The sequence below is a fragment of the Equus asinus genome, chromosome 2 (assembly GCF_041296235.1).
Source record: "Equus asinus isolate D_3611 breed Donkey chromosome 2, EquAss-T2T_v2, whole genome shotgun sequence".
Lineage (NCBI taxonomy): Eukaryota > Metazoa > Chordata > Mammalia > Perissodactyla > Equidae > Equus > Equus asinus.
This window is the reverse complement of record NC_091791.1, coordinates 80,727,541-80,741,277: the sequence shown is the minus strand read 5'-3', so window position 1 is coordinate 80,741,277 and position 13,737 is coordinate 80,727,541. Positions and strand designations below refer to the sequence as shown.

Genomic DNA, 13,737 nt, shown 5'->3' with positions numbered 1-13,737 from the left:
TGTGAAATGTGAGAATAATGATAGGAATGGGGTTGAATTACCATTAGCTTTTGTCTCAGAAATGCAAAACTTTGCCCCTGTTATAGATAAAGGTAAGTTTGGGCGAGACCAGGAGTATCGCTGTAGACCGAGTCTATGTCCCTAATGCCCTTCTCTCAGGACTCCTGCTTTGGAGTAAATAGAATGGTGGAAGATGCTCTGATTCATCGTGAGATTGAACCCCAGAGTTCTCTGTCTCCCAGAAAGACAGCCAGTGTAGTTGCTATTCCCTGTGGTGAAAATAGACAAAGCTGGTCAAATCCAATGGACAATCTTAGACAGGGTCTTCATCTATTATACTTCTTGTGTGGACCCATCCAGGGACTCTGAAGGGGCTGCTTTGGTAGACCTCGGGTGGGCAGGTGCTCCTTATCTCTGTAGTTAGAAAGCACAGTTGATCTCATTGTGAACAAACACGGTGCCAGTGGGCTTCTTCCTAAAGCCTAACTAAGCAGAGGAGTGGAAATTTGCTAGTTTATCCACTGTTAGCATTTCAGTCCAAAAAGAAACAAATTCAGGAGGAATTCAGACAAAAGAAAGCACTGAGTGAGACGAAGGATATTTGTAGTATTAAAGAGTGCAATTCACTGAAGATATAACAGTTACAAAATCTGTGTATCAACTGAAGTAACGTAGTATTAATATTCATAAAACAAAACCTGCTGGTCCGAGTAACTGGGCTGGGAGTGCAGAAGAGCCAGTGCAAGCCAGGTCATCTCTGTCTAAACCACCTAACTAGTGTGGGTTTAAATAACCAGGAGTTAGCCCCAGGCCTGGAATCCTGGGCTGGCTGGTTCACTCATTCACCCCTGGGTTGTCACGGCTGGCGCAGAGGCCTGGAGGTGCACCCTTGACCTCGCAGGGCCTCACACAGATGAAGCATCACTCGACCCCTCCATCAGCTCCCAGGCAGCAGCCTGACTCTGTTGTCTAACTGTGGTCTCCAAAAATCCTACTCTTGCATGTAGAAATCTGAATCCTGAGTTCATCTTTCTCTTTTCGCTATTTCTATAACAATCCTATTCCTATGGTCTCCAGAAATCGTACTGTTGGCTGTAGAAGGCTGAATACTGACAGTCTTTCTCTTTTCATTCTTTCTATAACAATCTTAATTCTCCAGGAGGTAAATGGATGCCTCTGTCAAAACAGGGGCTAGTTTATTCAAATGGAAATGCAAATGCAAATGAGAAAAGTATATTAACATATCTCAAAACTTTCTTGCATACATATAGCCATTGATCTAGCAATCTATTTTTTTTTTCAATGAGTGGCGTTGTCTTACAGAAATGAAATAAAACCTGTGCGAGTTAATATTATTCTTTGTCGTGGCAAAAAACTGAAGACGACTCAAATATTCACCAAATATATTTGATAGCTAAATGCTATTAGCTATCAGAATATATTGATCAGGAAAGGTAGCAATGATAATATTGTTGAGTGAAAAAAAGCAAGTCATAATTTTAAAAATCTTATTTTTTTAATTAAAAATGAAATCCTTGTGTGTATGTTTATATGTGATTATATGATAAATATGGAAGGATCTACACTAATCTTTTAACTTTGAATACTTTAGAAAGATCAAATGGAGTGTTTATAAGAATATCAATGCAGGGGGAATTTTTAGTTTAACTTTGAAAAAACAAATCTTTGGATTTTTTGCTGTTATAAAAGCCTGTTTCTTTTGTAACAAAAAAATCAGTTAAAGAATGAAACAGCCAATGTGCTGACATCCTTGAACACAAGAATGTGTACATTTTATGTGTTTTGTGCACATTTTTGATTTATTTTTTTAGGATGCATTCCTGGAAATGGAAATGTTGACTCAAAAGCTATGAATATTTTCAAAAGCTCTTGATAAAAATTCTTGCCCGAAGCAATAGCCCTTGAAACATTTTTCTCCAAATATCTCTGCTAATATTCTGTCACTGTTAGAGTATAACTTGCATTTAGAGAATTTTTACTGGCCAGAGCCTTCTCTGGTCTTTGCTCAGGGCTTCTGCTCTGGGGTTTAGCAGTTGCGTGATGTCATAGCTTCCACTGAAGGCACAGAGACCAAGGATCCCAATAGTACGTTTTAACATGCTGTTCAGTTTCTCTAAAGCTGGTTTCCTGCCTGGTACTTCTTCACGGAACCACTCTAATATAAGGTTGTTAATAACTTGCTGGCATACACTCCACTCATTTAATTCACAATGATAATTGCACATGATAACAAGGTTGAGGGTAGTGAAGGTGGAGGTGCAATTGAAGAAAACGTTTTTTTTTTAAAATCACAGTCGAATTTTAATTTTAAAATCATTGGCAGATTAGGTAATAAAGTTATGTTCCATGAGACAGAGACAGTAATTCTTTCCATTATTTATTCCTAAAATTAATGTTTTTACTATTTATTTAGTGCATAGTCATGTAGAAAATCTTAAAAGGGAGTATGAAAATATGGTAAGGGGGAAACTTAAATCATGTACAATTCATCACTCGGAAACAACTCGTGTGTGTGTGTGTGTGTGTGTGTGTAGTTCAGGTTTTTTTTTGAAGAAGATTAGTCCTGAGCTAACGTCTGCCACCAATCTTCCTCTTTTTGCTGAGGAAGATTGGCCCTGAGCTAAAATCCGTGCCCATCTTCCTCTACTTTATATGTGGGACGCCTGCCACAGCATGGCTTGACAAGTGGTGTGTAGGTCTGCACCTGGGAACAGAACCAGCAAACCCAGGGCCGCTGAAGCTGAATGTGCAAACTTAATTACTACATCACCAGGCCGGCCCCTGCAGTTCAGTTTTTAGCAAATAGGTACATATTTTGATACTTAATAGGGCTAATTATATACTATGTTGTATTTAGTTTTTATTTAATATACTACTATATTCCTTATTTAATAGAATTTTGACAATAACTCAACATTCTATTATAGATTTATCATGATTTATTCAGCCACTTCCTTATATTTGAATATTTAATTTTCAATTTTGTTCTCATAAATTGAGCATTTTTGTCTCTAAATATTTCTGTATATTACTGCCTGCTTCCTTTTAGGAAGTTGAACTGTTTGATTAAATTATATGAAAATTTAAATAAGGTTTTTGGGTTTGGAAGCTCTTAGAGGCTGGAGGACTGTGACTATGTTAGACGCCATGCTATGGCGCCTGCCACTCCGTGGGTCCTGGTAACGCTCCAGTGAACGGACGCTTGGAGGCCAAGTGTTCTTCCAAAATTTGTGCCAGTATCCATTCCAAGCAGCAATCTATGAAAGTTTAGATTTCTGTGTTGCCTCATCACAGATAATTCTTAAAAATCTTTGCTAATTTTGATAGGTAAAGATCAATTGTATCTTATTTTATATTCTATGGATTTTAAGTTAATCTCTCTTACTGTGAAACACATAATTTTAAAGCCATATTATAATGTTTGTAATATGCTGATGCATGAAACATATTCCCTGCAGTAAGCGGTTTTAGAAATTGCTTCTTTTCATTCCCCTGAACTCATGTGGCTTTTACAAGCAAATGAATCTGAACAAAACGTTCCTACACTTTATACTCTGTCTCTAGAGCGATGTCTTTAGACTTCCCTTCTGGTATGTGACATTTGCAGTTTAGTCTAGCATGTATTTCAGATTATTTAAGGTATTTGAAGTATCTTAAATATATATGTATCTTATATATATATTCCTCATGAAATATGTATATATTTCAAATGAGCTCCTCATCCTAACTAATATGGACCCAAATAGGAAGAACGGCAATAACATGTCTCAGATTGTAGAGTTTTGGATTTGCCAGTAAAATTTATTATAAAATGGAGTGTGGGTGTATTCAGTTGGGAATGGAAAGAAATTCCTTATTTTGCAGTGCGTTGAAGTTGGGTAGAGAGACTTGATTCTCCTGCCTCGCTCTTCTCTCAGAAGAAGGGGAGGAAGGGGCTTTTTCTGTGCCTTCTCCCACATTCTTTGAAACTCCCCTATGTCATCTCTTGAGCTTTCTCTAATCATGTTAGCATCTTCTAGTTAGGCCTAGGGCTGGATATAATGAATTAAGAATTTTAAAAGTGACATGTTCACAATAATGCCTGGTGTCCAGTGTCTACAGCTGGTCACTCAGATTCCCATTTTGTTAGTAAAAAGTAGAACAGTGACTTTAAAAAATTTTTTTCTGTAATAATAATAGTAATCTTTATCAAATCAAATTAATGCCTCTGGCTAACTTAGTCTCTTTAGAATGCATTATACTCTCTCTACTGTATTTTGAGTGTTTCAGTTTTTAAGTCCTGATTTTCAGAAGTATGTGGATAACCATTGACTCTGTAAGGGAAGTAAAACCGTAACTGAAATTAAAACTCTGTGTGTGTGTGTGTGTGTGTGTGTGTGTGTAATATCTTACACAATAGTGCATGATTCTTGCATAATATTTTAACTAATTTTGTCTTGGTAAAAGATATCTTTAAAAATAGAAGCTGCTTATAATACTAGAAAAATAGTTAAAATCTAACTACATGGTCTTGGGAAAAGCACTGGAATTAACATACCACAATTTGATGACATAGTTTTATTGAAAATAAATTACAGAATAGCAACTGGTATCCCAGGAGAAAATAAATGGCACAGAAATACGCTCACATATACAGATATGTTGTGAAAAATTAAAGAGTTATTAATAGTAGTGATTGTAGGGCCTGGCCACTGTAAGGTTGAAAATGCTTGCCATATCTTTACATGTGCTCCACTTCGGTGGCCTGGGGTTCGCTGGTCCAGATCCTGGGTGCAGATCTAAGCACTGCTTATCAAGCCATGCTGTGGCAGGCGTCCCACATATAAAATAGAGGAAGATGGGCACAAATGTTAGCTCAGGACCAGTCTTCCTCAGCAAAAAGAGGAGGATTGATTGCAGATGTTAGCTCAGGGCTCATCTTCCTCAAAAAAAACCAACCTATTTTACTAGTTGATATAAGGAATATTTCCCTTGATTGTCATTGTGATGTCTTTGACACTAATGTGAACAGTCAATAATTTATCTCAAATTCAGGATTTGACACCATTTTCATGGTCAACATCCCGAAAAATGTACTCGAGTGTTTATTTTATCCCAGGCACTGTCCTGAAAACTTTACATGCATTATCTCACTCATTTTTTTTGATACTCTGGGGGAGATGCTTTTGTTACCTTGATTTACAGATGAGAAAATTGAGGCTGAAAAGCTTTAATTAACTTGTCCTAAGGACACAGAGGTAATGAGTGGCAGAGACTGGACTCAAAACTGGATTTTGTGTCTCCCAAACCTGTGGTCTTAACTACCAATAATGAAAAGAATAATCTGGAAAGAATATGAAGCCTCAACTACTAGTTTTAAGATCTCTGTTTTGGAGTTTGCCATTAAGCAATATAAAGTTTTGTGTTAAGGCCAAAATAATTTTCTACCAGTGTGAATAATTCAAGAATATTTTAGTTATTTTTGCAATTTCCTTCTTTGATTTTCAGTAGAGGTTGAACTGCTAGAGTAAAATATTTTGACCATTATTGTTTCCGCGGATTTCAAAGGGCTGAATTTTTCAAGGGACATATTATCAACAAGGCAAAATTCTTTCAATATAAACTGGTATTTTTTAAACTTTTCATTATCTTTTTTTTCCTCTCTCGTTAGGAAAAATTGGATGTAGGAGTGAGAAAAGAAGTCGATGGCATGGGAACATCTGAAATAAAATATGGAGACTCAGTATGTTACATCCAACATGTAAATACAGGCCTGTGGCTGACTTACCAGTCTGTGGATGTGAAATCTGTGAGAATGGGATCCATACAACGCAAGGTAAGATTATATAAAAACACTCCTGATAGGGGGCTGGCCCCGTGGCCGAGTGGTTAAGTTCGCGTGCTCCGCTGCAGACGGCCCAGTGTTTCGTTGGTTCAAATCCTGGGCGCGGACATGGCACTGCTCAGCAGACCACGCTGAGGCAGCGTCTCACATGCCACAACTAGAAGGACCCACAACAAAGAATATACAACTATGTACTGGGGGGCTTTGGGGAGAAAAAGGAAAAAATAAAATCTTTAAAAAAAAAAAACACTCCTGATAGCAGTCATTTTTCATGACAAAAAACACAAACGCAAGACAAAAAGAGGTAGCTAACACTTTCAGCCATCTGCTAAAGTTCATTATTTACATGCTAAACATCAAATCCCACCATAATAAACTCTGGTTTTTTGTAAGATGAACATTGCTGGATGTTACATCACTGATTTAAATATTAAATGAAGAAATATACTCTTTTCTGAAGTCTAGCTTAGTCTACCTGATTCACTGCATGCTGCTGCTGGAATGATTTTTCTAAAATGCCGAAGTGCTCATGTAGTGTACTCTCATCTCTGGGTCCTTCACTGACACCCCATTGCTTGCAAGACAATGACCACAGTTTTCCATAGTAATGTGATCCCCTTCTTGACCTGCCTTCCACCTCAGCTGTGCCCCAGTCTCCTGTTCTTTGGTCAATCTCTAAGCATCCTCTTCAGTTTCCCCAGCATGCTACTTACAGCACATTCCTTGCAACCCCTCAAAAAAAAAAGCCCTGGTTTGTACACATCTGTGCATTTGTATATACCATTTCCTCTCTTTGGAATACGCTTTACAAGTTCTTTTTCCTCTGCCCAATTCCTAGCCATCCACCAGAGGTGAAGTTTAAAGATGATCTTAGAAGTTCTTCCTGACTATCTCAGCTTATCCCCTGCAACCTCCCTTATGTCCTCATAATATTCATATATAAGTTTTTAAATTTTATATACACTCCCTGTGCTGTTTTATTTACTAGGCTACATGTCTCTCTCTCTCCGCTAATTTATGAACTCCTTTAGGGCAAGTACATAGTACTAGATTGTTCGTATTTCATATTTTTACACCAACATGTAATACAGTGCATAGAACCAAATAACCAGACACAGGTTATTTCTCCAAATGGGAGAGCTTGGAAAAGAAGACTGTAGGGGGCAGAAATTTTTATTTTCAATAGATTTATTAAATGTAACATATATACATTCCAGTATAGATTGTTCATCGTTATTGTGATCTGTTTAGAGGGACCAGTGCTGACTTTGGTGAATTTGAAGGCTGATTTTGCTTAGATGGGGTTGGGCTTAAATGCATCCTTACACTACCTAACTCTGAGCTTTGGATGGAGATCCTGGGACAATTCTGCAGACCTGTGTAATCTTTATAATGAGATGATCACTTGTCTTTGAAGTCTTTGATCTAGGTTCATAAATTTAAATTCATATGTTTGTATTCAGTATTGTAAAGCATTCCTTATTTCCTGTTACTGAGCCTGGCTGTTTTAAACTTTTTATTTTGGAAAATTCAAATATATACAAAGAAAACAAAATATACAATGAAGCCTTACATATCCATTGTTAACCTTCAGCATTTTCAGTGCTCTCCTGTTCTTGTTTCATTTACACCTCCACCCCCATGCCATGTTCCACTGGATTATTACTGTTACTTATTTTTAATTTTTGGAGGTAAAACTTATATTCACTGGAATGCAAAAAATTAACTGTAGAGTTTTGACAACTGGATACATTTGTATGACCCAAACACATCGCAATATGGAACATTTCCGTTTCCCCAGAAAATTGCCCAAAATTCTTTTCCAGATTCTCCCTGCCCCTTCTTCCCAGGAACAACTTCTCTTGTGGTCTTTACCTCCCAGAGGTTGGTTTTACCTGATGTAGAACTTTATATAAGTGAAATCATGCAGCACACATGCTTTTGGATATAGCTTTTTTCACTCAGCAAAATGTATGTAACTTTTATCCTTGTTGTTGCATGTTTGGATCCAAAGAGTTGCAGCAGCCTTTTGAGGTCCACAGAAGCCAAAGAGCCTAGAGGTTAGACTATGTTCAGTTCACAGTCTAAGGAGGAGGGGCAGAAAGGAAAAGACACGACAAAGGTGTATAATCCTGATTTATGATCTGTCTCCATCACTAGACTCTGGGCACTGGAACCACATCTTTTATTTCTGTATTCTCAGTATCTAGCACAGTAGATGTTCAATCAATGGTTCTTGAATGAAAACATATATTTTCAAGGGTGTGAAGTTACAGTTGAGTAAAGAAGATCCCACATACACCTATTCGCTTGGTCTCCAACTGCATTAGCATCGCAGAATTTTGAGTGTACAGAGTGCCATCTTAGCGTTTGGAAGGTCGCTAGCTAACGTGCAAACTGGAGCAAAAGAGTTTGATTGGGCTTCAAAACAAATTTGTATTTTGATAAAGATATTTGGCCATGGCTCTTCCATAATATTTACCAGATTTTTTTCTAAATACTTTCTTTTGAAAAATTTCAAACATACAAAATGTTAGAAGACTAATTCAATGAATATCCATTTACCCTCATATTAGATTCAACAATCATTAATAGTTTGCAATATTTACTTTCCTTCTCTCCATCCCTTCCTTCTTCCTTATTTCTCTCTCTCTGTATATGTGTATGTGTATGGACACATCCACACTACCATTCTTATACCTAATAGATAATGATTCATTATATTATCTAATATTCTGTTCATATTCATATTTCCTCCATTGTCCTAGGAATGTCTTTTATAGCTCATTTTAAATCAGAATCCAATCAAGGTTCATGCATTTGTTTATTTTTTTATGCCTCTTTAGTCTCTTTTAATCTAGAATAATTCCTTATCTTATTTTTGTCCCATGCCACTGACTTTTTTAAGAACCCAGGCCAGTTATAGAATGTCCCATGTTCTGGATGTGTCTAACCATTTTTTCCTGTTGCTCATGTTTCTTATAATTCCCATAAACTTGAAATTAACTTTAGGGCTGTGCTGGCTAAATCAGTAGCCGCTAGCCACGTGTGGCTAGTACTATAGGAAGTGGGTTTTTAGTTTTGTTAAATTTTAATTAATTTAAATTTAAAAAGTTATGCTTGATTAAGTTATTAGAAAACTTTTATCCATGTTTGGAACAACTTAAGTATCTGAATGTACTTTTCCAACTATAAATGTCATGAATTCTAAAACAAGTCAAGTACTTTAAATAATAATTTGTTGTCAAATCGACATACTCTGTAATTATAAAATACACACTGGATTTTGAAGATAAGGATTGAAAAAAATAATGTAAAATATCCCATTAACAAGTTTGTATATTTATTACATGTTGCGATAAGAATATTTTGGATATATTGCATTAAATCAAATATATTACTAAAATTAATTTTAATTTTTTTAAAAAACTTTTTTGAATATGGGTTCTAGAAAATTCAAAGCTACGTATGTTAGAAACACCTTCGGCCCCCCACCTCCATGATCCCTTCTAGTCACTATCACACTCAAGGATAAACACTATCATTGCTTGTGATACTGGACATGAGTTTTGTTGGGCTTTTCATTTTATTAATCATGATTTTGTTGGATCCGCCATACTGCAGTCAATGTTGTTAAGCCTCAAAATTTACCAGAAAGGTAAAAGTTCAAAATAGATTTCACAAATAGTAAAGAACTGAAAGAATAAACAAAGGAAAATTCTTAACTCACATATTACTTTCTAAGAACTCTGCCTAATGTCACATTTTCCATATAGCTTTTATTAAAAGTTGAGTATGATATATTGTTATGTGAGAAATATAGGTAGAAATGGTAACATGTACACCTGCATTTTTGTAAAGATAGAAGTAAATTTCTACCAGAAAATCATCAGAAACTCTTCAGGTATGATTTACCATTCAATATACGTAAGTGGTAAATGCAAAAAAAAAAAAGTCTTTCATTTTTCCAATTAACCAATTTAACCAGTTGTCTTCAATCTTTTTTTCATAAATATACCCCTTGAAAGAATTTTTAAAACCACATACCTCATGACATACTTTTCTTTATAAATTTAAACAGTTGCAAGTAAAAGGATTTATGGTCTACTAAAAATATGAACATTTTAAAGCAAACTCTATATATATGTCTTTCAAATTTCATATGGGAACTAAATATCAAGAGTTTCCACAATTTCGTTGCCTCATTCTGCTGAGTTCAGTAAAACACCAATCCTTGACAATTTTATCTTTTTTTACCTCATATCAGCTTCCTCTGCTCCATCCCCACAAATCTAGTTCAGTCTTTTTCGTGCCTCCTGTGCACTCTTCCCATAGCCTCTTACCCAGTCTCTCTGCCTTCAGTCTCACCTCTTTCCAGTCCGCCCTGACTTTGCGACTGCCCTGTTTAGACACGTCCTGGCTGAGCCTGCCTTCCTGTGGTCATTCCAGCCTCCTTACCATGACAAACCCGATCCTTTATCTCACCTCCGGCCACTCCCTGTCTTCAGTCCACTGCAGTAATGACAGGGTTCTTAGTCATTACTCCACTGTCTCTTTCCTTAACCATGGATTAAAGTCAGAATAGTATTTATATTCCCCATCATGGGCTAACATAACGCTTGCCTTTCTAGAATAGTTTGACAAGGGTGTTAAAAGGCTAAACTTCTTAAGTTAGTAAGTAACATGTGAAACAGACTTTATAGGCCATAGAAGAGATAATCTAATTAAAACCTCCATTATAAACTTATTACTACTTCTAGAATTATGTATTAATCTTTTTTTTTTTTGAGGAAGATTAGCCCTGAGCTAACATGTGCTGCCAATCCTCCTCTTTTTGCTGAGAAAGATTGTCCCTGAGCTAACATGTGTGCCCATACTTCCTGCTACAGCATGGCTAGATGAGCAGTGCGTGTGTAGGTCCGTGCCCAGGATCTGAACCAGTGAACCCTGGCCTGCTGAAGTGGACCACACGAACTTAACTGCTGCGCCACCAGGCCACTCCTACTCTATTAATTCTTATGGGGAGATTTCAGTGTGGTCGTGATATACCAGGACTTCCCCAATCTAGATCTCCCAATTTTTATATACTTCCCAGTTAACTAGTGTCTTCAAATCATTTTTTATTTCAAGAAAAGCGTGTTAATGATATATTCGCCAAATCTTTACATATTTGAAACTGTCTTTCTGTTGTTGTTTCATATGAATAAGAACTTGGTTAGTTAAAAAATGTCTGAATCACTCTTCCTGGCTTTTATATATGCTGCTTAGTGTGAATATTCATGTTTTGCTTCAGAAATATAAACTTATGATTGTGGAGTGATGCACAGACCACACTGAAGTGTTACAAATATATAGTTTGTACACTATATTACCTTTTTTAAAAAAAAATCCCAAGCATTGGGGCCTGCCTGGTGTAGTGATTAAGTTCATGCACTCTGCATTGGTGGCCCAGGGTTCGCAGGTTCGGATCCCAGGCGCAGACCTAGCACCGCTTGTCAAGCCGTGCTGTGGTGGTGTCCCACATAAAATAGAGGAGGACTGGCACAGATGAGCTCGGGGCCAACCTTCCTCACACACACACACACAAATCCAAAAACTCTGAATTATGAGATGTATCTGTCACCAAGGATTTTTAATCAGCAGAAACTCCCTTTTGGAAAATAGATGTTGGGAATCACAGCATTATTTCTGCTTCCTTATAGGCTATTATGCATCATGAAGGACACATGGATGATGGCTTAAACTTATCTAGGTCTCAGCACGAAGAATCCCGGACAGCGCGAGTCATCCGCAGCACCGTCTTTCTCTTCAATAGATTTATAAGGTACATTTTCTTTTGTTGTTGTGGTTGTTTGACATTTTATTTCCATTTTCTTACTGGATTTACATATAAACAGTTCGAAAATGTATGATGGTGATAATCTCATACAATTTGGTAGGTCAGCAGAACACATTAGGAAGTGCTAGTTAGGTGGTTTTGTCTTTCTTTTAAATGACCTTTTTAAAAAAATGGTTGTGCTTTTAGAAATTGTATGTGTGACTTGTAATTGCTACCTGTAGGGTCAGGATTGTTCTATAACATACCCTGTGCTGGACCTATTTAATTCTAATTTATACTGAGGATAGGAAAGCCTAGATACTTTGTGGGTTTGGAAGTGTATTAAGAAAATAAAATGATTCTTACAGTAACTAAGTTTTCCTACCTAATAATGGAAATAGTTGTGTATTTACAAACTAAATCAAGCTTGTGGCCAAAGTGTTTTCTGGCAATATTTTACCAACCTACTCTCTGACTTGTGATGGATATCATATATCTCTTTAAACTTCACCAATTTGATGGGAAAAAAATTATAATATGTCTGTGTGTGTGTGTGTGTGTGAGTGTATATTTATAACTATAATTAATTTTAGGTTTGTATTTATTTGAGAATTGTGAGAATGGGTATAGTTCATGTTTATTAACCAGATTTCTTCCTTTATTTTTTTTTTCTGGTTTACCCTATTTGTTGATATTTCTATTAGGCTGTTATGAGGTTATGTTATGTTAGAGACATTAATTTCCTGTCATCATACATAAATTTCAAATATTTTCCTAATTAGTGGTTTGGAAAAGAATTTTAAAGTGTTTTTTTCATAGTAGTTTACTCAATAAATCATGTTTTGGTTTCTATAATTTTCACCACCCAAATTACATAAATATTAGCCTAATTATTCTCTGCGTCTTTTATAAACCACCCCACTGTGTGTGTACATTTGTGTGCATGCTTTTATGTAACCAAAGAATGTGTACAGCATTCAGCTTCATCATATCCTTAGTATTTATCTCATTTAAACTCTAGTCCGTATAGGATGGAGTAAGGCATAGAGATGGGGTAAACATCAGGTTTTTATATTGCACTTATTACTTGTATTACTTTTAAGTATTATTTGTATTTATTGTTGAATCATTTTCATAGTATTTCTTGTAATAAATAAAATTTCTTATGTTAGTGTAGTATAAAATTAATGATATCAGGAAGTACTACTTGGAAGTTATAACTTACTTTAGAATCAATTCAGCATAGCTTTCTTCCATCTTGTTCTTTCCACTGGTTCTTCTTTACTACAGTCCAAATAGTTCTATAAGGATTGAGGAAAATAATCATAAATCTTTAAAATAGTCAATTTTTTATTCAATTATATCCATCATTACTGACTTCGTCAAATACAACGGACATTTTTTTATTACAGTGTGACTTCTGTGGTGTTTTTAATGGCACTACTGAGATTCTGTTTGGTAAGCAATAACTTACTTAATGCCAGAGAAAAAAATGATTATTTGTTTTGAAATGCATTTTGTCGGAAATATACTGTATCAGTGTTCAGACTTAATGCAGTGATGGTATGGCGTAAGCTACATTGTGTATGTTGACTGAGATACTATCCTTCATCTTGGATGTGATTTGCTTTAGCAAATTTGTTCTTTGCTCAAGACTACACTCATTTATTTTTGAAGAGTAGTGTCTGTGATTTGGAAGATTAATTTTAGAATTTAACAATTGCTTAATTGATTAGATAGTTAGAGGTCCAAACATGAGAAATTTAGATTCTGTAGCAAAAGTACTTACTGAATTATGTATTTGCAGCTTCATATTGAAATTCAACTTCCAGCTGGGTTATTTCAATGAAATTCCTTCCTTGTACCTATACTGATAAAATAGGATGGCTGTATAACCCAGGTTTAACTATAAAAATGTTATCTGATTCCCACTCTGATCTTTAATATTTCTTCCCCTGGGTTTAATTTTTTCTTCTTTTTCTAGTTTCATGGGATGAAGGCTGACATCATTGATTTGGGACCTTTCTTTTGTATTATAGTCATTTAGTGCTATAAATTTATGTCTTTAGTGGCA

General features: G+C 35.9%; 1 protein-coding gene across 6 annotated transcripts in view; it reads left to right on the top strand.

Moving 5' to 3' along the window:
• The window catches only part of RYR2 (ryanodine receptor 2), a 674,743-nt gene that overhangs the window by 322,272 nt on the left and 338,734 nt on the right, over nt 1-13,737 (top strand). For all 6 annotated transcript variants that reach the window (XM_070492185.1, XM_044758547.2, XM_070492181.1 and 3 more), the window contains exons 13-14: nt 5,672-5,836; nt 11,548-11,669. In XM_070492185.1, coding sequence (XP_070348286.1) covers nt 5,672-5,836; nt 11,548-11,669 — 287 coding nt within the window. The remainder of the gene's footprint in view (nt 1-5,671; nt 5,837-11,547; nt 11,670-13,737) is intronic.